The sequence below is a fragment of the Odocoileus virginianus genome, chromosome 23, assembly GCF_023699985.2.
Source record: "Odocoileus virginianus isolate 20LAN1187 ecotype Illinois chromosome 23, Ovbor_1.2, whole genome shotgun sequence".
NCBI classification, from domain to species: Eukaryota; Metazoa; Chordata; class Mammalia; order Artiodactyla; family Cervidae; genus Odocoileus; species Odocoileus virginianus.
Genome location: NC_069696.1, coordinates 9,664,697 through 9,689,738, shown reverse-complemented (window position 1 = coordinate 9,689,738; position 25,042 = coordinate 9,664,697). Strand labels below are relative to the sequence as shown.

General features: G+C 50.8%; 1 protein-coding gene across 1 annotated transcript in view; it reads right to left on the bottom strand.

The window, feature by feature from the left end:
• The window catches only part of SREBF2 (sterol regulatory element binding transcription factor 2), a 57,160-nt gene that overhangs the window by 7,335 nt on the left and 24,783 nt on the right, over positions 1-25,042 (bottom strand). Inside the window, exons 3-15 of the mRNA XM_020876904.2 lie at positions 24,487-24,668; positions 23,291-23,437; positions 21,685-21,906; positions 20,568-20,682; positions 20,213-20,394; positions 15,772-15,964; positions 14,983-15,164; positions 13,876-14,152; positions 10,993-11,162; positions 5,756-5,924; positions 4,178-4,295; positions 3,231-3,340; positions 1,996-2,128 (exon numbers count right to left, since the gene is read on the bottom strand). Of these exons, the coding sequence (XP_020732563.2) occupies positions 1,996-2,128; positions 3,231-3,340; positions 4,178-4,295; positions 5,756-5,924; positions 10,993-11,162; positions 13,876-14,152; positions 14,983-15,164; positions 15,772-15,964; positions 20,213-20,394; positions 20,568-20,682; positions 21,685-21,906; positions 23,291-23,437; positions 24,487-24,668 (2,200 nt within the window). The remainder of the gene's footprint in view (positions 1-1,995; positions 2,129-3,230; positions 3,341-4,177; positions 4,296-5,755; positions 5,925-10,992; positions 11,163-13,875; positions 14,153-14,982; positions 15,165-15,771; positions 15,965-20,212; positions 20,395-20,567; positions 20,683-21,684; positions 21,907-23,290; positions 23,438-24,486; positions 24,669-25,042) is intronic.

The window sequence follows — 25,042 nt, the reverse complement described above, 5'->3', positions numbered from 1 at the left end:
TCCCTCTGCTGTTCACCTGAAACTATCATAACACTGTTAATCTGCTATACTCCAACACAAGATAAAAAGTTAAAAAAAAAAGTAGAAGAGCACTAAGTTAAAAAACAAAAACAAACAAACAAAAAAAAAAACAATCCGTGCGTCAGTTTACTCATCTCTACAGAGCCACAGTACCACTCGCCGCTCCCTGTGGGGACATATGATATCGGCCCTGTTATCTGCACCCACTCGCTAAGGTGCACAGGCCGCGTGCTAAACTCTGGAGAAACAGCCTCATTTCATGGAGCAGATCAAGGAGAGAGTGGGGAGGCTGGGGTGGGGGGGCATCCCACAGCATCACCACAACCAAAGAGCAAAGGGGCCCCAGGGTGGCTGAATTTGGGGGGGAGGGAATGCCTGCAGGGGTTTTAGCTGCACCCCAGGGCCTGTTCTTAGAAGTGAGATGACTTTAGACGGTTTCCTGCTGGGCCTCAGTCTGCTTGGGTGCGTCAGCTGGAAGACAACACACCCTGGGTAGGCGTTCACTGGTCAGAGTTTAAAAGGGGGTTACTTAAATGAAATTGGGAGTGGTGAAGCTGCCTAAACCTGCTTTCCTCGGCTCCCTCCTGCTCTCCCGGGTAAGTGCCCGCTTGGCGGGAAATGCGACAGCCTTGGCTCTAAGGAAAGCCCCAGTGAGGCCTTCCTGCCTTGGGCCATTTCACAATTTCTTCAAGCGGCAGAAGATGTCAGGGACACTCAGATCCAGTCAGAAGCAGCCAGGGTGTTGGCAGGCTGCCTGCCACTACAGGCCAAATGCCCCCAAGAGGCAGGCGTGAGTCCCCAGGAGGAATGTCAAAAGCTCTCTGGTGATGCCTTGTGCTAAAGGCCTTTTTAGTGATATGGCTGGTGGGTGGAGGGTGGTCAAGAGGAAATGGGACTCAGTGCTGGCATATGAGAGGATCCCCGGGCCTCAGAAGCCAGCGCTGGCCTGCCGGGCTCCACCAGGACCTTCTGTAGTAGAAGGAGCCACCAGCTCTCCCTGCCCATCAGCCCATGTGAGGAGCCCTGGGAGCATGGGGAAAGACAGATAGACAGAAAGACACACACACACACCTCGCCACGTCTGAAGACACACACACACACCTCGCCACGTCTGAAGACACACACACACACCTCGCCACGTCTGGAGACACACACACACACCCCTCGCCATGTCTGGAGACACACACACACCTCACCACGTCTGAAGACACAGACACAGACAGACAGACAGACACACACACACACACACACCTCGCCACGTCTGGAGACACACACACACCTCGCCACGTCTGAAGACACAGACACAGACACACACACACACCTCGCCACGTCTGGAGACACAGACACACACATACCTCACCACGTCTGGAGACACACACACACACACACACACCTCACCACGTCTGGAGACACAGACACACACACATATACCTCACCATGTCTGGAGACACACACACACACACACACACACACACACACACCTCGCCACGTCTGGAGACACACACACAGACACACACACACACACCTCGCCATGTCTGGAGACACAGACACACACACCTCACCACGTCTGGAGACAGACACAGACACACACACACACACCTCGCCATGTCTGGAGACACAGACACAGACACACACACACACATACCTCACCATGTCTGGAGACACACACACACACACACACATACCTCGCCATGTTTGGAGACACACACACACACTCACACACCTCGCCACATCTGGAGACACAGACACACACACAGACACACACACACACCGCCATGTCTGGAGTCTCCGCGGCGCCCTTGCCCCCTCGCTTCATCTCTCCATCTGTCATGCTGTCCCCAGGCTGCCTGACCTTTCACGCTGATGGCCACACAGACCCGCTCCCTGCCCCCACTAACCCAGGGAGCCTGGCACCGCTGGCACCGGGGGCTCCCCTGGAGAGAAGCGGGCAAGAGGTCAAGGAGGGCTACGCACTCTGTCACTTCCAGGGCCTGGGGGACTCGCTCCACTTCAGTAAAGTGAGCGCGCACAGCGGCGTCATCTCCCTGGAGCCAGCTGACGGCCATGGTGATGGCGGATGTCCACCACCGACAGACGACGTCTGGGCCTAGAGGCAAATAGAACCAAACACCGCTCGAGCACTGCAGAAACTACAGCCCCCGTTCCTGTCGCCCCCTCCCGACGACAGGCTGGGGCCTGTGGGCTGCCCTCTCACACCCACCAGCCCCATCTCAGAACATGTTTGGCAATCTGCCTTAACAGCCTTAAAAATGTTCATTCCTATTAACCTAGGAATCTCATTTTTGAAAATCCATCACAAAGAAATGAGCCTAAATGGAGAAAAAAAAGACATTCACTGTGGTGTTATTTTTTAAGGAAGAAACTGGAAACAACCCAAACTTCCAACAGTTGTGAAAAACAGTGTTTCCAGAATATGTATAGTAACGATGCGGGTAAAATCTTTCTAGTGTTTTCCTCTCTCAGGCCTAGTTTCTCAGTGAACCTGCACATGAAATGCCTAAGAGCGCACTGTTTTCTCAACTTGGAAATGAGACACGCCATGAGGTCAGAGGTTGTGATGGGGAGGCTGCTTCCCTGGGATCCTGCCCTCCGTGGGGAGAGCCGTCAGAGGGAGCTCCACGCTCTCTCCTGCAGCCTCAGCCACACAAGAGGCGGCAGCTCTCGTGTTGTCATCTGAATGGCAGTTTAGAGACGGAAGCAAAGAATGTCCTGCTGCCAGTTCAGTCAGCAGTTGTGTGGCCACCCGAGGCAGTGGGTGCCGGAGCAGTACGGACACCGGATGAAAGGCCTCTCTGGCAGAGAGTGTCGGACCCAAGAGCAGCCCCAGGGACCACTGTGTACTGAAAGGTGAGTCCCCCCATCAGCCCCCGGGCCTGGACCACTTGCTGCCCATTCTGAGCATCTGGGAGCATTCCTGACCTGTCCTGGCCAGCCAGGGCCCAGGCAGCATCACAGACTCACTCATCGTCCCACTTCTAGTAGCATCGTGATTTCCTGTCCCCAAAACACAGCCCAGCGAGGGGAACTGTGGATGGGGGTGATGTGGGGACTGCAGATACACACCTCAGAGCCAGGGAAGGTTCTTGAATGGCAGACTCATAACTAACCCTGGACCCCCCAGACACAAGGGCTGTGAAGAACTAAATCAAGCAACCTGAGGCCCGTGGAGCTGCCTGCAAGGTGCTTACCAAGGGCCGACTTGAGCACGGAGCTGCTGGAGAAGGGGGGGGTCACAATCCCCACGGAGTCCACAAAAGAGTTAAGTAATTTCAGGTACTCGAGAGCACTGGAGAATTCACTGCAAAGAAAAGAAAGGGTCCCACGCACATCAGAATGTATACAAGGACCTCACTCATGGCCTGGCTGGTCAGCCCCTAGCTCTGAGACCCACAGGGCCAGGCACACCCCGAACACTGCCCCACCAACCACTCCGGCTCACCCCAGGCTACCCTGACATTGTTTCTGACACTGCAGGAAGAGCAAGGTTTCTCTTTCATCCCTTGCCTTTCAAGACCCAATTCAACCATGGTCTCTGCCCAGAAGTTTTCTGATCCCCCAGGCAGGAGATCACCTCTCTGCCCAGGTGGACTCTCGTCAGGACCTGGGCCTTGAATGAGAGTGATGCTGGCACCTGTCTGCCTCTCAGGTCTGACTCTGTGAAGGAGACTGTGCTCGGTGACTCCATAAGAATAAGATACCACCTGACCTCTCAGTACAAGTCTGGGTCCCCAAGATGTTTGGGCCAGAGGTGTCTGCCTTCTGCTGAGCTTCCCATGCTTCATTCTACAGGCCACCCTCCCCCTGCCAAAGGGCAAAGCAAAAAAAATCAAATCCCCAACCTGCTCCAAAAACTGACTCCACTCAGTGAAGAGACAGGTAGAAAGGAGAAAAGGGGGAAGTGATATACTTGGTGGGGCAGCAAGAAGCAAAGAAGCCAGCTCTGAGCCCACAGAGGGCTCTCATGGGGCTGCCAGGCTTGAGACATCAACATCAAAGAGTCACTGGATTTCCCTGCAGTGGCCACACTGGGGCTCGTTTCCTTAAGGGAGGTGGATCTCAGAGCTCCATCTGTGCTACCCAGGGGGGTAGCCTGAGGCAGGGGCGGGGTGGGGGGGTGCATATCCAAGGTCCGTACCAGCTCTCCTCTTCCTGGTCTGCAGCTTTCTTCTTGGCCTGAGGTTTTACCAAGGACTCTACAGCTCGCTCTAGCAGGTTCTTACAGAAGGCCTGGTGCACCTGGGCGATGGGGTCGGCTAAGAGAGGAGAAAGCCAGGAGAGGGGTGAGTGGGGCTCACGTATGAGCTCAGTTTGTCCTACAGAGAAAACAGAGTGTGGGGGAGGGACCCACTGAATGGGGCCAAACCTCCCCAACCAAACCCCAGAACTGCTTGCTGAACAGTCAGAAGCGGGGGGGTGGGCAGGGGGAGGGTGGTCAAGTCCAAGACTACATGAGTCCTGGACTGGCTCCAGCTGGGGGCAGGAGGGGTGCTGTGTCTCCTGGCACAAGAGTCAGTCCTTTCATTCAAGGCTGGGAGCAGTAAGGTGGTGGCCACGACCCTCGTCAGCAAACAGAAACCGGGAAGATGGACAGCCACCCCAAGTCTCAGAGGCCACCCCTTCTCCCACGGCTCAGGAGCACGGCCACCGAGGCCCCTACCTGACAGGCTGAGGAAGAGCCAGCTCCCGCTTACAGCTTTCACACAAGACCTGTGGCCAGAAGTTGTCTGGCCAAGCTGATTAAACAAGAGGCCTGGCAATGCTTGGCAATGACAGCTGCCTGTCACCAAGTCCCCCGACTGGCAGGCCCCAAACAGGGTGTCACCAGGCCCTTCCCCTCATGCATACACCACAGACGTGTGGGTTTCAACTTGACAAGGACGGGGAGGCAGGACACTTGGGAATATATTCTGGGTGACAAGGCCTAGAACCAGAGCCACCAGAGGCGTGAGAGCCAGGGGCAGCCTCCGCTGCGGACACAGCAGCCTGGCCATGCATCCGAGACTGATGATGGCTTCTGCTTTTGCCCTTCCTCTCTGGGGTCGTGCGTCATTTTTACTTTGAACAACAGAATTACTGAGAAGAAACGACAGTGGACCCTGCCTTCTTCACAAGATGCTTGACACATACCCCTGAACCTGCCGACCACGTCTGACTCCCCACACTCCCAGTTCAGAGAGAGGGAAAGTGCAGGCAGCACAAAGCCGCTGGCTGCTCAAGCCTGGGGCAACCTGACCGGCCTCTCCCGCCCGCTCCGAGGCTGGGCTAGTCGACTCTGATCACTGTCAGAAACCGAGGGCCAGCCAGCCAGCCTCTTCCCCTGCCGCCCGGAGCGCTGTCTCTGCCACCACCCTGAGCACTTGACAACCGTCTGTCGCCTGTTGTTCCCTAACTGCTCCGTCTATGTCTGTCTGTTTTCTGCGGGGGAGCGGGAGACCAGGGCCAGTGAGCAGCTCCTCCACACCCGCTGAGTCTCCACAGCGCCCGGCACAAGGGCAAGATTCCGGCTGGCGCTCAGTCACCCTTGGAGATGTGTGGCGGGGTGACTGATGTCAGGATCAAAGGCTGAGTGGCCCAGTGGCGAGCTGCAAACCCAGCTTCGCTGGCGACCAGGCTCACAGCCTCCTGAGTGTAAGGAACTCACGGCCGAGGCACCCTGTGTCTCCACATGTCTGGGGGCAGCACCGGGGGCCCCCCGGGGCCAAGGCATTCTCACCTGGGTTCCTCTGTGCACAGTACAGACTCTCCTTGGCAGCCGACTTCACTGACCAGCTCCGTTCCATGAAAAACTTCTGGCCCAGGGGATGGCAGAGCCAGCGCAGCGAGTCGGGGACGGCGCTGCGCTCGGGGCCACACAGGCTTTGGGCGCGGCTGAGGAAGTAGCTCTGTGGAAGGACAAGGACCACTGTGACACTGGGCTGGTGGACACCAGCTGCGGCCAGCCAGAGGCCATCAGAAAGTGCCACCGCGGTGGAGGCAGGCTAGGGAAGGGTGGCCAGCAGGAGGGCTGGGACCCTTCATGCCTGCAAGTAGACACCCCCACAGAAACCAGGGCGACGGCTCCAGGGGAACCTGCCAGGCTCAATGACAAACCCCAGAGGGAAGGGGTTAGGGGCTCAAGGCACCCTTGGGGACTCGGCTGTACCCTGTCCTGCTGGGTCTGCCCAACCCGACCTGAATCTTGTTCTTGGCCGTGCTGGCATCCAACCTGCTGAGCTGAGCCAGGCTCTCCCAGGCCCCCCTGCCCCCCCACAGCACGCCCGCCCTCAACCCTGTCCAACCCTGCATTCCAGCCAGGCGGCCCCCTGGGTCCTGAGACTTTTTCTCATCTACCATTTTAATTACATATCTTCAGAGTATTTTTAGGTAAAACTGTGTTCTGCTTTGACTCATTTTCATCTCTTTCACCTCCAAGTGTGAAGAGTTTAGAACAGGCACCCGGCAAGTGGCCGGCGACTGTCATTTACGGTCGCTATCAGTCTAGGAAGCACCAGAGTGAGAGGGCCGCCCTGAGGCTTGTCCAGGACACAAGCAGGCCTGCGTGATCCCCCTCCCTCAAGGCTGGTCCGGCAAGGGCTTTGTCCACCCTCCAGAGAACCCCCTAGGGTCCTCCCTGGTGGTCCAGTGGTTAAGAAGCCGTCTTACAGTGCAGGTGGACGCGGGTTTGATCCCTGTTTGGGGAACTAAGATCCCATATTCTGTGCAGCAACTGAGCTCATGTGCTGCCAACTACTGAGCCTGCACGCTGCAACTAGAGAGTCCACGTGCAGTGATGAAGATCCTATGTGCCACAACTGAGACCCAACACAGCCAAGCACATAAATGAATGAATATTGAAAAAAAAGAGAGAGAGAGACCCCCCCCCCCCCCCGCCACTGCCATCCCTGGGTGAGCCCTTGATGAGAACATTGGTCTCGTGAGGAAAAGACTCTGAAAGCCTCTTTACTAGAGAGCTCCTGCTTCCGAAGCCCCTCTTCTGCCCATAAGATAACATCACTCCAGTGCCCAGGGATAAACCTGCAGGGACAATGATGTCCATCCATGTTTTCAGAAATTGTGTCATTTTTTTTGACTGCAAGGAGATCCAACCAGTCAATCCTAAAGGAAATCACCCCTAAATATTCACTGGAAGGACTGATGCTGAAGCTCCAATACTTTGGCCACCTGTTGTGAAGAGCTGACTCACTGGAAAAGACCTTGATGCTGGGAAAGGCTGAGGGCAAAAGGAGAAGGGGGACAGCAGAAGATAAGATAGTTAGCACTGCTGATTCAATGGACATGAATTTGAGCAAATCCCGGTAGACAGTGGAGGACAGAGGAGCCTGGCATGCTACAGTCCACGGGGTCACAAAGAGTTGGATACAACATAGTGAGTGAACAACAACAAATCTTTATTCTAAAACCCACTAAAACCACTTGATAGAGTACAATCTGAATGAGAAATTCAGCAGAGAAAGATGGAGGGGAGAGAGAAGAGCACAGTGCAGGGAGCCTAGAGGAGGAGCGGCTGCTGGGCTGGGCCTCACCCGTCACACGGCAGCCTTGCCTTCACAACCCAGGAGGCTGCTTCCTCTGCTGGTTCAGCCTGACAGTTCTGACCTTTACTGGGCTCTGAGCACCATCAGCTAACGTGACGGTCTCAGAAGATTTGAATGCCAGGGTCAGAAATAGCCCTGCCAAAGTGCCACTCAAAGGACATGGACCAAGGAGGCTGGCTCTCTCAGGGGAACCTGGAGATGGTTACCTGAAACCAAAAGAAAAGGATGCGTGGTACAGTCCAGAAGAAAAGAGAAAAACAAAAACATAAGATCCCACATGCTGTGCTGTGTGGCAAAAAAAACAAAACAACAGTGGTAACAAAAAACTGCTCACTGCTTGTTAGGCACACACAATGTTTTCGGGGAGGTGGGGCACTCACTGGGGGACCATCTCCCCCATCCTCAGCTGCTACACACATGCCTTCCTCAAACGGACAAATCCCTCTCACAGAGCAGCTGCATCTTAGCAACAAGGACAATCAAAACCCCGCTGGGATTTCCGGGCTGATGGAAATGATCCTAAAATGTTTACGGGAAGGTAAACAGCAGACACTAGTCACTAGAGCTGGAGGACCAACACTTTCAGATGTATTAGATATATGGTCACCAGGGTTGTGTGATATTGGTGGTGCACAACAGAACTGACCGGAGGGTCCAGAAGCAGAGTCCTCACACGCAGACATTTAATTTATGCAAAAGGGGCCACTGAGCGCAGCGGTGAGCAGCCAGTCATTTTAACAACAGATTGTGAGACAGGGAGACAGACATGTGAAAAAGAAAGTAGATAGCATCTCTGCCTCCAACTCATAGAAAAACCAGTTCCAAGTGGATTATGGACCCATGTGTGACATTTAAAACTAACGGGTCTATCAGACACCTAGTAGAGTATTTTCATGACACTGAGGTAGGATAAAGGAATATTAAAGAGGACATGATATATCTGTTAAGGAAAAGAACAGACTAGATTTCATGAACATTAAGAACTTGTGCTTATGAGAGAACAAGCAAGCTACAGAGTGGGAGGAGACACACGCAAAGCACACCTCCAACAGAGGATCCGAGCAGAGAGCTCCTCGAACCAACAGAAAGACGGACATCACAAATGAAAAACAGGTAGAAGACTTGAACAGGGTGTTCACAATGGAGACCATACAGATGGCCCATGAAAGGGGCTCACAGCGTTAACCACCTGGGAGCTGTGAATGAAAACTATGAGATACCACCAGAAGGACTAGAAACACAAAACTATCCTGTGTCTGCTGAGGGTACAGAACTGAAGCTCTCTACACTGCTGGTGAAGTGAAAACTGGTTCATCCACTTTGGAAAACCACCAGGCTGTGGATACTGAAGCTGAGCATATGAAAACCTCTGAGCTAGCAGCGCCAGACCAGAGATGCAGGCACACGCCCACTGAGAGGAACAGGAATGGTCACAGCAGCACTATTCACAGTAACCAAAACAGGAGACAGCCCCCAAGTCCACTGGAAGTGTTCAGTCATACAGTGGACTCCCATGGCAGTGACGAGAACGGGCAATCTGGAACCACACAACATAAATGAACCTCACACATGGCACTGAGCGGAAGAGGGCAGACAGCTACAGGACACACGTGTGGCTCTCCTCATATGAAGTTTACAGACGCAAAACATCTGAGGTCATCAAGATGGCGGTTACCTGGCTGGGGGGCTTGGGGTGGGGAGTGGCAGTTTGCTGATGGCAAGGGCCCCAAGAAAGGCTTCTGGGGTCTGGGTCATGTTCTGTTTCCAGATCTGTCTGTTGGTTATAAGGGTGTGTTCATTTTGTGAAGTCACTGACCTGTGTATTTATAATTTGCATCCTTTTCTACAGGCATATTGTACTTTAATAAAAAGCTTCCAGGAACAACAAACAGCAGGGAGGTTAAACTACAGTGAGGGAATCCAGAACGACGGTCACCTCTGGGGCAGGCAGCATGGGTGAAGGCCTCTGGGGGTGGCAGGAACACACAACTTCTTGATCTGGGTGGCTGTTAAGTGGATAAGTTCACTGTGTGAAAATGTATCAAGTTGCTAAGTTAAAATGGACACATTTTTCTGTGTGTATGTTGTATTTTGATTATGCCTTCAAAACTTCTTGAGGGGCAGAGAAGTGACAAATGTGCTGAAGCTGTCCAAGGCACTAGGACGGCTCCCAGCCCAGAGAGGCCTTGACTTCCTCTAAGACAGGGTCGGGAGCTCAGCATGCTCTCCAGGCAGCCATCCAGACCCCACCTCATCTTGCTGACCCAAAGACCTGGGCCTGATCTGGGTTCCTGTCCAACTGTGAGCACCCCTGGCAGGGCGAGAGTCCTGCTTGCCACTGCACGTCCTCCCCGGGGAGTGCCTGGCCTCAGCAACCTTTGCTGAATGAACAGGTCTTGGAAACACGGTCTTCCTCTCCCGTGTCCTCTGTCACCCAGATTATGGTGACACACTTCAAGCACATCAGTGTCAGCACAGGGTACATTCCTGCTCATTCTTAGCGCATCAGTGCTATTAAAAGATATGGACATGGATGGGGGGATAAGATCATTCTATGCTGAACACAGCTGATGTGCTAGGCAGCCAACCCAAAGCCGACACTGAATAAGACATGCTTGTGTCTGCTAGAGGAAGAGAAAGCCTGAGGTCAGCAGAGGCTGTGAACGAGTTGGCAACACAGTCTGTGATTTATCCAGTTGAGAGTGCCCGAGGCTGGCCCTGTGCCAGGCACACTGGAGGAAACCATGGTCTCCACCCGGAGTCTGACGCAAGCCCCTCACAAGACATACAGTGTTTTCCACTTCTAGACCCACAGAGCTGTGATCAACACAAGGTACCAAACAGAATGCTTCTCAGTTAATAACAGAATCAGGAGACAGGACCAGCAGATTCTAAGCAGAAGAGTCACATATTAGCCTCTTGAATACAAGGTCACTCTTATCACTGAAGCAACACTCAGGGCACTAGAATGCCTCGTTCCACTTAAAATGGCTCGGGGGGCGGGGGGGGGAATTCTTGTCTATTTTATTTACTGCCAAGTATCTGTGGAATGACCCACTGAGTGTACATCTACCCCTGAAGGTGGCCAGCAACTGAGGGCAGGGCCCACACCAAGTTTTACATCTTGGCTCCTGGCTGGGAAGGGCTTGCCTGGTGGCTCAGACAGTAAAGAATCGGCCTGCAATGCAGGAGATGCAGGACCAATCCCTGGGTCAGGAAGATCCCCTGAAGAAGAGAGTGGCAACCCACTCCAGAAGTCTTGCCTGAAGAATTTCAGGGACAGAGGAGCCTGGAGGGTTACTGTCCATGGGGTCGCAAAGAATTGGACATGACTGAGCAACTTTCACTCACTCACTCACTTGGCTGGGAAGGGTGCTCTGAGAAGGTCCAAGGGAGGGAAATGAAGGACACTCACCGCCAGGAAGCCCAGCTTGCCTCCACACCTGGTCTTGAGCCCCATGGCAGCGGTCAGGTGGATCTCCACCAGTGTGCTCGGCGGGATCTTCTCCTCGGCACATTCAGCCAGGTTCACCGCACACAAGGCCATGTGTACGTCAGAACAGGCAGATCCCACGGGAAGCTTGCCTATGGCGGCAGAAACGGGATGATGATGTTGACAGAGGCCCTCAACCCATGCTTTCTCCTGCCTCCTCCAGCACCATCAGAACAAGGACAGAACCATGGCAAGGAAGCTGGTGGACTCTGTGATCAGGCAGCCCTGGATGGGGCGCCAGCCCTGCGACCCAGTAGCTCTGTGCTCCCTTCTACCTCACAGGTGGTTGAGGACAAGAGAAAGCACAGGTCAAACGCCTGGCCCGCGGCCCCAGCCCTGGGTAACAGAAGTGGTCAGGACTGCGGGTGAGTGGACAGGATCCTGGGGGGCTGGATGCAGCATTTTCCCAAACAGTGTCAACAGCATGGCCGTGTTCCGCTAATACAGTCCCACGTTTCCAAATGGTGCAAGAAAGGTTAAAAAAGTAAAAGCTGAATCTGAATTTATCTTGCTTCAGTAAGATCCCAGTCTATAAACACACACCCTTTTGAGGGAAGGAAGTTACACAAAACTGAGCCATGACGGCTGGACACATCTTGGCAGGGAGGTGGAAAGCCAGGAGATGCTTACTGCACTCTCCCGTGAGAGCCATACGGCTCACCCGCGGTGACCCTGAGGTTGGGACCAGACCCCAGGACACTGTCAAGGCTCTGAGGCTCTCATACTGACACCTGCCTTGGTCCTCACTACAGCAAGGGAAGGTGGCCAGCACAAGCAGTTGCCTTGTTTTTTTTTTGGGGGCGGGGAGCAGGTTGACCCTTGTGGGGGTGGCCAGCCAGGCCTCCCAACCCCACCCAACCTCTCTGGTCTCATATCAGGCCCCAGAATTCATTTGGCACAGACATTTAGGTACTGTGGTCTTCCCAGGAGGAACCACCAACTGGGCTTTCTCCTTTGCGGGGAAGGCAGTGTGGGGACCATGTAGTCTCTCGGTCACTCTGTCCTCTCGGGGCCCTGCTCGGGGCCAGGCCTGCCGAGTGCTGGGTTGAGTGTGGGGGATGAGCGGTGTGAAATATCCCAGCTGGAATTCTCCTCAACAGATGCAGCTTCCGGATCAGAGACCTGGATGGAGCCTGTTCCATCCCCAGAGGCTCAGGTTGGACAGGGAAGCAGGGAAGGTCTGCACATGGGGCCCCACTGTGAGAGCTCTACAAGGCCACAGGTGTTCCAGCCCCACGGCTGCCCCAGTGTCTCACCTCCATCCCCCTGGGGCCTGGGAGCGCCCCACCCCCGGGTGAAGCTCCCCCAGCCACCAGGCTGCTTATGGCCTTCCTGTCACTGCACCCACGGCTGCTCTCTGCCCTCGTCTTACCCACATCCCAGCAGCAACCTCGCTTCTTGAACCCTTTCCTCCCCACACACCAAGCCTCTCGGCCTCTCCTGCCTGATCACCTCTTAGGTCAGCCTCTGCCCCACTCCCTGTCCTTTCTGTGTGGGTCTCCTCCCACATGCCCTGGAGGGGCCCTTTCATCACAAGCCCTCTCATCAGCACCCATGGCTTTCATCTTCACCCGCAAACCAGAGACCTAGCTCCTTTCCGTGGATGGCAGATCTGGTGCGGCCCCCAACCACTGAAGAGCCCTCCTCAGTGTCTCGTGGGCAAGGGTCCCGAGATGGATGTCTCACCTCCTCCCGAGAAAGCTGTGTGTCTCCTGTTCTCCCCACCTTTATTGGTGGCAACATGATTCACCCCAACTCTCAAGCAAGAAACCAGGGAAGCCCCTTACCCTTCCCAGGCAATGAGTCCCCAAGGCCTGTCAACCCCACCTGCTCCTTCCTCTCTGTGTGTCCTCTCAGCACCTGCACCGGCTCCCACAACGCCTCCCAAAGATAGCCTCTTCATTGGAGCGAATCTTCTCGGCTTCAGAGCACAGGCCTGACAATGCTGTTGCCCCCACTGCGCTGGCTCCTGTCACCCTCCCCTCACACAGCGGAGCCTCTCCTTGGGAACACATCCCCCGGCCCGGAAGGCATATCCCCTCTGCAGAGCTGGTGAGCTCCAACGCCTCCTTCCATGCAAAGCCAAGATTTGACATGAAGCCTTCCAGGGCCCTACCTAACAGGGACCCCTCCCCTCCCAGCTGAAACCCAACTCTCCTGTGACCCCTAAACCACACTGAACTGTAATCCACCTGCTGACCAATCTGCTTCTCTATTACAGCAGGACTTCATGGAATGAAATAAAGGATCATGTTTCACTGATTCTAAGACGCCATCAATTTTAAGTTTCTCCATTAACTTAAGCACCACCAAGGAGAAAGCACTGCCAACTCAACCATGACACTCAATGTGTAAAGGACACAGCCTGGTGCAGAGATGTTAAAGTGAAAAAAACACGTGTCTTATAATGATGAAAGACTTCCCTGGTGGCTCAGATGGTAAAAAATTTGCCTGCAATGCGGGAGATCAGGGTTCGATCCCACAGTTGGGAAGATCCCCTGGAGGAGGGTATGGCAACTCACTCCAGTATTCTTGCCTGCAGAATCCCATGGACAGAGGAGCCTGGTGGGCTACAGTCCATGGGGTCGCTAAGAGTCAGACACGACTGAGTGACTAAGCACGCACAATGATGAACTGCAATCTTCACAGCCATGGCCGTGGGTGGAAGGTTGGTCTAACCATCCTCAACAAGTGTTGTAAAGAGGACTTTGTTCATCTGGGGCAGAAAACTGCCAAACTGAGCCCAGGTGGGGCAATGGCGCAGGGCACTGGGAGGCAGGCCAGGCCGCGGCTGCCAGCCCTCACCTGTGATGTGCAGCTGGTGCAGCCTGTGGTAGGCCAGGGCTGCGTCCCGGGCGCTGGTCTTCGCTTCCTCCTCGAAGCCCGCAGCAGTGGCTGGGGCAGCCCGCCGGTGCTGGAAGACCTTCTTGAGCAGCCAGCGCACCAGGCGCAGCTTCTGCAGGCTGTAGCGGATCACGTTCCAGGAGAGGCTACAGGCCAGGTCCAGGCGGGAGGTGGGCAGGGCCCGGCCCAGCACCGACAGGCAGGTCTGCAGATTGGCCGCAGCCGCCGCAAAGTCCCCCTGGCAGGAAGTGAGAAGGTGTAATGTTCGCCGGCCTTGGGGCAGCCGTTTAGTTTAGCTTTAGTGAAAACTCTTACTTTCTCTTCAGACCCCCAGGTTATCAGAGTAATGCATGCTTAGTGAAGAAAAATCTGGGAAACTCAGAAAGCTACAGAAAAGTACAAAGAAATCACCTGGAATCTTATCCCCTAGAATGACTGCTCCCATTCTGATATACTTCCTCCCAGCCTTTTTGCTAAATTGGGATTGTACCGCATTCTATCTTTAAGCAAATATTCTATGCAGAATTTCCCACAGTACCTTTCATACATAAGATGATAACATGGATGGAGACGATGAACCATGTGATCTTTTAGGCTTTTCGGTTCTCAAAGTGTGGTCTCCAGAGACCAGGAGCATCATCAGTCCCTGGGATCTTGTTAGAAATGTGAATTCCTGGTTTTCCATCCCATCCCTTACCCGCTACCGACTCAGAACCTCTGGGGTGGGCCCTCAGGGTGGTCCTGATGACCCTGAAGTTTGAGAACCACAGTTTAAGACAAATATGCAGTCAAATTACTCTGACCGAGGATCTGAACATGTCTCTGCCAATCTGAGAGGGCCTAGTGGATAGTCTACTGCCCTGTATTGAAGACCCTGTCTGTGTTTTTCTCATTCCTGGAGGCCACACTTGGGAAACTGGGGTCAACACTCTTCTTTCCCATCATGCAATGGGTATGACACCTGAACCTTCCCTCCTGTACCTTTGAGAAGAGAGGACCCTAAAGAAGAGGGACAGAGGATGCCCACGCTCTGAGCATGACAGTCTCTGAGCTGGTGCGCAGACTCACCCGGGCAAGGTCCAGGTCTGCCTGCTTCCGGTGCCTCCAGAAGGTGACTGAGGAGCGCGAGTGCGGCCGGATCACTGGCTCCCCGTGAACCAGCAGCTTCACAAAGACGCTCAGTACGATCACACCGTTCACCAGCCACAGGAGGAGCGTCGGCATCATCCAGTCGAGCCAGCCCCTGGAGCCTAAGGAGGAGCGGCTCAGCTGAGCCCAGAAGGGAGGGCCCCCCCACGGAGGGCAGCCCTGGGGGAACTACGGGGCACCTGACCCACCGCTCGGGGTGACAGGAAGCAGCCTCCTCCCTCAAGTTTGGAACAAATGTGATTGTTTCATTTAGTAACAATGTCTAAGTGCCTAGGGCACGAATAAATACATGCAATTAATCCACGCCTAGAAAATCTGGGACAATTCCACAGCCTCAATAGGAGCCCTGGAGCCCTTGTCACCGTGGGGCAGGATGCCACACAAATCTTTGTTGGCCAAGGCAGGGCTCGGCAGCTGGTTTAAAGACTCTGGCAGTAGACCACATCCTCCTCCAAACAGGCATACCTCCAAAACCCCAATTACAGCCAAGCAGGGTCCTGATTTGTTTTGCTATTTCTGACTGAACTTAGGTTTGCCCTGTTACTTGTGCATGCAACTGATGCCAGTTGCTATCAGAAGCAAGCAGGCAGAGGCCCCCTTCGAAAGCCTTTTGGGACCTGGTGACAAGCCGAGCGGGTTGCGGGCAGGGCCTTCTCCTGCCACAGCAGCCCACTCGTGCACAGGTGGCAGGAGGCGCCCTCCACCTACCTGACTCAAGCGACAGCATGCTGCGGCCAGGGCCTGAGTGCGGGTGCTGGTCTGCCTCGTGGGCCCCTCCCCACTGCAGCAGAGCGGTCAGGGGGTTAAAGGAGAGGCAGAGGAAGGTGAGGACACACAGCAGGATGCGAGAGCGGTCCACCATGCCCAGCGAGACGGGAGGAGAGTCTGGCTCATCTTTGACCTTCAAAACAGGGGGCGGCGAGGTGAGAAGGAAGACTTGTGTGGGTTTTTATAGCATTTTACTTTATATATATCGGAATCGGGACTCTGAGATTTCAATTCAAGACCATGAAGCTGGATGGGAATAAACTCAGGCTGGAACTAAGAGGTTCATGCCTCTCCCACTGCTGCTCAGGCACGGGGAGCCTTTGCCCCCTTGCCACCTGGGAGAAGAACACGTTCTACATACCGGAGCACCACAGTGCTCCGACACAAAAGAGAACACCCTGAGGGATTCTGCTTCTGTGTAATTCCACAACAGGCAAGCTGATCTAAAGCAACCAAAGGCAACATCAGAAGTTAAATCTGAGCCTGGAGAGACATGGGTGAACTTCCTGCAAAGGTGTACGTTCACAGGAGATAAATATGTTCTGTATCATTTTTTTTAAACTATAAAGGACTTATTCATTTATTATTATTTTTTAATTAAAGTATAACTGACCTACAAATACTATGTTGGCTCCAGGTGCACAACACAGAGCCTGGATTATTTTCATACATGACACTATCTCTACAATAAATCTAGCTGCCATCTGTCACCAGACAAAATTATCACAACATTACTGACTATTTTCCCCATGTTGTAAAGCTCCTCCCTCTGACTCATTTATTTTTTATCTGAAAGTCTGTATCTCTAAGTCTCCTCCTCTTCCAAAACCCTCCACTCTGGCAATTACCCATTTGTTAAGCATCTGCTTCTGTTTTGCCCTTTTTTTTTTTTTAAGATTCCACATACAAGTGAAATTATGTGTGGTTAGCTTTCTCTGTCTGACTCATTTCACTTAGCATAATAGCCTCTAGGATCATATGGGTTGTCACAAAATTTCATTCTTTTTTATGGCTTTTTCTTCAGAAAAACAGCCAGAAGAGGAACTGCTGAATTGGATGGTAGTTCTCTTTTAAACTTTTTGAGGAACCTCCATATTACTTTCCATAGTGGCTGCACCAACTACATTCCCACAACAGCTGGGTGAGGGTTCCCTTTTCTCCATATCCTCGCCAACACTTGTCATTCTCTGTCTGACTGATTTCACTTTAGTATAATACCCTCTAGGTCCATCCACAGTGTCACAAATGGTAAGATTTTATTCTTTTTAATGGCTAATATTTCATTGCATATATACCACATCTTCTTTACCCAACCATCTATTTATAGGCACTTAGGTGGCTTTCATAACTTAACTATTGTGAATAAGGCTGCAATAAACACAAGGGTACATATATCTTTTCAAATTGGTATTTCTGTTTTCTTCAGAAAATACCCAGAAGGGGAACTGCTAAATTGGGTGGTAGTTCTACTTTAAACCTTTTTTTAAGGAACCTCCCTCCATACTGCTTTCCATGGTGTGTGTGTTAGTCACTCAGTGGTGTCCAACTCTTTTCGGGCCCATGGCTTGTAGCCCACCAGGCTCCTCTGTCCATGGGATTCTCCAAGCAAGAACACTGGAGTGGGTTGCCATTTCCTTCTCCAGGGATGAACCCGGGTCTCCCACACTGCAGGCAGATTCTTCACTGTCTGAGCCACCACGGAAGCTTTCCATAGTGGCTGCACCAGTTTACATTCCCACCAACACACTAGGGTTCTCTTCTCCACATTCTCACCAACACTTATTTGTTGTCTTTTTGGTAATAGCCATTCTGACAGATGCGAGGTGGTACCTCACTGTGGTTCTGATTTGCATTTTCCTGGTGATTACTGATGCTGAACACCTTTTCATGTGCCTGTTGGCCATTTGTATGTCTTCTCTGGAAAAATGTTCATGTCCTAGGTTTATTCTTAAATTGTTTATTCTTCTGATTTTGAGTCCTATAAGTTCTTTGCATATTTTGGATATTAACTCCTCATCAGACAAATACCATCTTCCATTCAGTAGGTGGCCCTTTTATCTTGCTGATATTTTCTTTTGCTGGAAAAGCTTTTTAGTTTGCTGTAGTCCCATTTGTTTACTTTTGCTTTTGTTTCCCTTGCCTGAGGAGACATACTCAAAAAAACCTTGCTGAGATGAGTAACAAAGAGCATACTGCGTGTTTTCTTCTAGGAGTTTTATGGTTTCAGGTCTTACATTTAAGTCCTTAATCTGTTCTGAGTTTATTTTTGTAGATGGTGTGAGAAAGTAGTACATCTGATTCTCTTGCATGGAGCTGTCCTGTTTTCCCAGCGGCACTTACTAATGAAGCTGTCATTTCCCCCCTTTATATATCCTTGCTTCCTTTGTCACGGATTGACTGAACACCTAAGTAGGTTTATTTCTGGGCTTTTTATTCTGCTCCATGGATCTAAGTGTCTGTTTTGTGCCAATATCATAGTGTTTTGATTACTGAAATCAGGGAACCTGCTACCTCCAGCTCTACTGTTCTTTCTCAAGCCTGTTTTGGCTACTTGGGGTCCTGTGTGTTGCCATATAAATTTTAGGATTCTTTTTCCTAGTTCTGTGAAAAATGTCATTGGTATTTTGATAGTGATTGCACTGAATCTGCAGACCGTCCTGAGGAGTATGGTCATTTTAGCAGTATGAATTCTTCCAGTCCACGAGCACGGTATATCGTTCCGTCTGTGTCCATCACCATTATAGGTTTCTTTCATCAGTGTCTTACAGTTTTTTTTAGTAAAGGTCTTTTAGCTACTTACTCAGATTTATTCCTAGATACGTTATTCTTTTCAATGCAACTGCAAATGAGATCGTTTTCTTAATTTCTCTTTCTGGTACTTTGTTAGTACAGAAATTCAACCAATTTCTGTATATTAATTTTATATCCTGCAATCTTGCTAAACTTATTAATCTAGTAGTTTTTTGGTGGCATCTTTAGAATTTTCATAGTATCATGTCATCTGCAAACAGTGACAGTTTTACTTCTTCCTTTTCAATTTGGATTCCTTTTAATTTCTTTTTTAGGATTTCCAATTCTATGTTGAATAAAGTGGCAAGAGCGGGCATCTTTGTCTTTTTTTTTTGGCCATGCAGTGCTGCTTATGGTATCTTAGTTCATCGACCAGTGACCAAACCTGGGCCACTGGCAGTGAAAGCGTCGAGTCCTAGTTACTGGACCACCAGGGAATTCCTCTGGGCATTCTTGTCTTCCACTTGATCTTAGAAAAAATACTTTCAGTTCTTTCCTCTATATCATGATTATTGTGAGTTACATAAGTGTATATATTTATGAAAGCACATATTGTACAATACAGTAAAACAGGTGTATTTTATCACATATAACTTATACCTCCAAGTTGATTAAAGACCATACTTTAGTATGAATCTATTTTCAGAAGCTTACCTATTCTAAACCCACAACATTGTTTTCTCCCCATTTTACAGAAGAACTGGAGGCAGACGCTCTGCCGGCCTGGGGAACCAGACTAGAGTCGGATCTCCCCTGACTCCCACTGTATTACATACCACGTCATTCCTCTTCAATATTTTTAAGCCACTTGAAAATTTCTTCTGACGATTCAGACACTTATCCAATTTAAGGTATATGTCATATGGATTTGTGTTTCCAAACAGAACCACACTTATAAAATATTTCAAAAATACAGCTTCCTTAATAAAATTAAGCAGATGCTGCACTGCAATAAATAGTCTGATCAACAACTTATGGTAGAAGGAAACTTTGTGCTTTTGAAGCCAGAAACTGCCAGTGTCAAAATACAGTACAAAACCCAGTGGTCTCCACAGGGTCCTAGGAAAATCATTAGGCTTAATTCTCTTCTAACTAACTCCATTAAACAACAATTGCCAGGGGCTTTCTTCCACAATTAAAGGCCCTTGGTAGGAATGTTATCTGTTAAGGCTGCAAATTGTAATCATCTCCTGAAGAGGACCCAGAGGCAGCTTCATCCTAACCCAACTGATCAACCTCACAAAGCGGTCTTGCCAGGCTCATTACAAGCAAGGAAAGCAATGAGGCGCCTCCAGCAACTCCTAGGTCCGCGTGACAGCTGCTGTGTGTCCCCATTCTGGATTCAGCCCTTATTCCTCTCTGATGGGCCCATTCAGCAAAGACCAATAAAATCAGGGGCTGTCTCCCCACACAGAGTCAGTCTTCTTTTTCTTTAGTTTTCAGCATGTGCCTAATTTCACAGAATTCTTGCTCCTCTCCAGCCCGAGGCCTCTGAACACCTGGCCTGGACCTCTGTCTGCAATCTCCCCACTATTAACTTACAGGAGATGGGAGAGATTCCCAGAGTCAGGGGATTTCAAAAGCTCATTACCTTTGCATCATCCAATAGAGGGCTTCCTGGCTCTGAGTCGATGGAGTAGGGGGAGAAGCCGGCCTGGGACCCTGAGTCGGAGGCCGGAGGTGACATCAGAAGGACATTCTGATTAAAGTCATCGATCTTCAGGTCCACGTCATTGTCCACCAGGCTGCCCAGGTTGATGCCCTTGAGGAGCTCTGTAAAGAAAACGCTACCTGGCAAACGGTCCATTTTACAACACTTGACCTGGGCCAGGGCGGGGCTAGGAGGGACACACAGCCCCTGCTCCTACTTCACCCATGAAGCACACACACCCATGGACCCTCCCCAGTGCCCAACACAGGACTTCTGCTATAAGGAGCACACTCACTGTTCTTCTGATTTGCCAGTTTCAGCACCATGTTCTCCTGGCGCAGTTTATGATTGACCTGCTGCAAGTATTTGATGTAGTCGATGGCCTTCCTCAGAACGCCAGACTTGTGCATCTGGGAAGGAAGACGGGTGAGAAACACAGGAGCATCAGACCAGCCTGCACAGTGAAGGCAGCAGAGGCCCAGAGCTCAGGCTCTGGAGTGGGAGGTCCTTGCTGGGTTCAGACCCTGATTCTTCCACTAACTAGCTGTGCAACCCAGGGTAAGTTACTCAACATCTCTGAACCTCACTTTTCCTCCTCTGTGAAATAGGGATAATGACAGTATATGAGTCATAGGCTTGCCATGAGGGTTAAAAGAGATAATATGTATAAAGGGCTTAGTCTCTGGCCTGGCACATAGTAGCATTAAATATTAGCTGTTATTCCTACTTCCTATAATAATCCTTGCACCAAAACAAACTTTAAGGAAAATAAACAACAAACAAAAAACCAGAGCACTGTTGGATGGTTATCTTAAATAAAAGTATATCAGTACCTTTCAGATTTGTAAGCTACCAAGAAAACTGTATTTTCTTTGTAAATAGAGGTAAAGATAAACAGATAATAGATTTTAAAATCTACATGCCAAAGCCAAAAGATACATTAATTGAAACACCAGAAGTACATGAAAAATCAATTTCCTCTTATTTGTTCTTGGTCAAAGACCCAATCTACATTTTATCTCCTCCCTAAAAGGTTAAAATATTGCTAGTCATCCCTGAATATGATTAAACACTTGCCAAAACTGCCATCAGCTGACTAAGAGGTGCACGCGGTCCTGTGCTTGGCCATCAGTGAGCAGCAGGAGCTTGTGGCGTGGTGGTGGTGCTTGTGGGGGGCAGTGAGTAGCCACCACTGCAGAGCAGAGTCAAAGGGCCACACAAGCTGCTGCCTGACCAACTCCCAACAGCTAAACGTTGTAGAATTTCAAAACATCAAGATGCTTTAATAAGAAAGCACCTTTATCTATTCCTGCATTCACTCACTTGGGCCTGGGTCTTCCCTAAATTCCCAGAGCAAAGACAGACGGAGGGGAGATGATGGGGCATGAGACAACATTCTGCTTGGCACCCACCTTGGCATCAGTCCCCATGACCAAGTCCTTTAACTCAATGATTTTGTCATTGATGGAGGAGCGATACCGCTTCTCGATGATGTTGTGTGTCGTCCGCCTTTCTCCTTCCTTGGGAGGCTCGAGCTGCTTGACTCCCCCGGGGACCTGCTTAATGGGCACTTTCTCTTGTCCCATCATCACAGGCATTGTGGTCAGAATGGTCCCATTGCTGCCCACCAGGGTCTAGAACAGACACAAGGTCAGAATGACTGCCTGGTTAGCATTAAGGAAAGCAACCTCAGGTCACGAACCCACTGGCCCTGGCCATGTGGCATCACTTGAAAATGCTTTGTGTGGTCTGACGCCTTGCTTGGGATAATCAAGTCTGGAAGCCCTGGAGCCACAGTATCTTGGTCACTGTGCCCTTTCAGAGTCACTGCTGATTAGCCTGTGCCACAACAGCATTAGTGTGGATCAATGCCAACCTTTGGTTTAAGGATGCCAGAAAATGTCTACAGTTTCTGCTTCGCTTTCAACCCATCAGCTGCTTCTGAGCTCGTGTACAATGCTGCACCAACCACAAAACTTTCTCCTGTGTGTGACACATGTTTTCTTCTCACATGACAGAGAACTAACTTATTGGGTTTCCTTATACAATTTGACCATCAAAAACCTCAAGGGCAGAAGTGACAATCAGAGCCATTATATTAAATAAACACACCAACTATGGAGGCATCCCCCTGTTTTCCCCTCAGATCTGCTTTTCCTCCTCTGTTTCTATTGTCACTAATTTTAGTTTTACTTTCTTCAACAAACGGCTTCAATATCCAAATGGCCAATGAGCAGATAAAACGCTTCTCAAATGTATGAGTCATCAAGAAATAATTTGCACACGGTCAAAAGCACACATTTCAAGTGTACAACTTAATGGAACAGTGTATGTAACCAACGTAACCCTGACGAAGACACAGACCCTTTCTATTTCCCAAGAAAGTTCCCGTACGCTCCTTCCCTGTCTTCGTAATCACTGCTCTGACTTCTATCACTGTCTTCTTAAACTTCATACACTGGAAACATGAGCATGAATTCTTTGCGATCAGCATCTTTTGCTAAGCATACTATTTCTGAAGGTCAGCCACGTAGCTGTATGTATCAATAGTTCTTTTTGGATGGATAGCTGGGTTGTTTCTGATTCTTGGCTTTTATGAATAATGCTTACTTTTGATTTCTGATCACTTTTTTCTGTCAGACTCTCTGGTCACAAGATGCAGACAGTGACCAAGACCCTACACCTTAAGTGAGGGATATTCCATGCCCCACCTTGAAGCCCTTCCCTGCCTAGGGTCCTTCAGAAGCTAAACCTCCATCAGCAGGACCTAAGAGGCAGATGGTCCTGGGTGGACCTGCAGCTCCTCTGCGGTCCCTCCCTTGCTCCTCATAAACCCTAGGACTCCCACATAACACTCAGTGCTGGTACTTCTCAAGGGGAAAAAAAAAACTAAAAAGAGGTGATTTTGCAATTTGACTGACACATTCCATAGAGTTTCTGCATCCATTCAGTGTCTGGAGGTTTTGTTAACATCTCTGAGGCCTAATACCCCCAAGAAAGAGGGGGCACAGCTCTTACCGGAACTTGCAGGGCAGCTGTCTGGATGGGGGTGGTGAGGGCAGTGAGGGCGGGGTTCTGGACCGCGGCCATCACAGGGCTGCCATCTGTCTTCAGTGTGGTCAGGACAAGGGAGTCTGTCTTGATGATCTGAGGCTGTACCAGGACCTGCATGGAAAACGAAGAAAAGGAAAAGGAAGGTAGCACTGTATTTCTTTTTTTCCCTCTTTTGGCTGCACCATCCAGCATATGAGATCTTAAGTTCTCAGACCAGGGATGGAACCCACACCCCTTGCAGTGGACGTGTAAAGTCCTAACCATTGGACCACCAAGGAAGTCCTGGCAGTGCTATTTTTCTATTTTGCGTTACTTCTTGCTGCAAAGACCCTCCAGACAAGAATGATAAAATTTTCATAAAACTGAGAATGTAGCTTGACTACTGGGTTGAGGGAGAGAAAGAGCACAGCTAAAGAGGGTTTGGGGCTTCGCTTCTCAAGTGGCTCAGTGGTAAAGGATCTGCCTGCCAAGCAGAAGACGTGGCTAGATCCCTGGGTCGGGAAGATCCCACTGAGAAAGAAATGGCAACCCACTCCAGTATTCTTGCCTGGGAAATCCCATGGACAGAGGAGGCTGGCAGGCCACGGTCCATGGGGGTCACAAGAGTCGGCTACCACTCAGCGACTAACTAACAACAACAAAGAGGGTGTTGGGATGGAAGGCTGAAAGGCTTCAATGCGAGCAGTGCCAGGAGCCTAGCTAGTGAGAAGAAGACGTGGTGCGGAGGGACTGTGGAGGGGAAAGAGATCTGATTATGGACAAACTTAGGAATGCCAGGAACATGGCTGAGAAGCAAAAATGGTAAACCTGGATTTTTTTTTTTTAAGATAAATTACTTCATTAGTTAGAAATACAGTCCACCTTGTTGCATGTCTTAAAAACATTTTAGCACATCTGTTTTCAGTTTTATACTCACTACATGTGCAAATAAGTTAATACACCAGCATTTACTGAGTTTATATGAGTGCCAGTGTCCACCTACATATGTTATCTCTGCTGGGTCTCACGGGTGCTTCGTAAGGTTCAGTGGCCCCAACCTGCCCCCACCAGTGGCTCCCTCACACCCTGCTGGCCCTGCTTGGTATGTAGACCCCATCCTCCATCACAGACTGGCTGAGAGCCCCTACCATGGCCTCCCAGAACTCCTGCCAGCCACCTACCGGGACCTGCTGCACCTGGGGCGCAGCCACTGTCTGCACCGTGGCCGGGGCCAGGGTCTGCAGCGTGCCATTGGCCGTCTGCGTCAGCACCCGCTGGGCCTGCACCGTCTGCACCTGCTGCTGGATGGTGACTGGCTGCACCTGGGAGGAGGTCACTAGGCTCTGAACTTGCGGCTGAAGGACTTGGAAAGAGAGAAGAAAAGTCACATAGACAAGGAATGCATTCTGTCACTGTAGCTGCGCTGTAACCGAGTGCCTCAGAAGGACCCCAGCTTCCTGCCTGCTTCTGGAGAGGATATGGAAAGCCGTCCACAAGCTGGTCAAGTGGACAAGAAGATCCCGTGAGGGCTGCCTCAATTTCTGAGCTAATGAGTAGAAGCTATTTCATTACTCCAGGTGCTGGAGTGGAGGTAAGGGGGGCTAAACAGCAAATGGCTGCCCCCAGTGAGCGAGTTAACAGATGTTAGAACCAACTCCCAGGGCTTCATTGGCTCCCAGGAAATGGATGGAAAGTGTACCTTAGGATGACTGTTTTGGATTTTGCTCTGTCACCTTT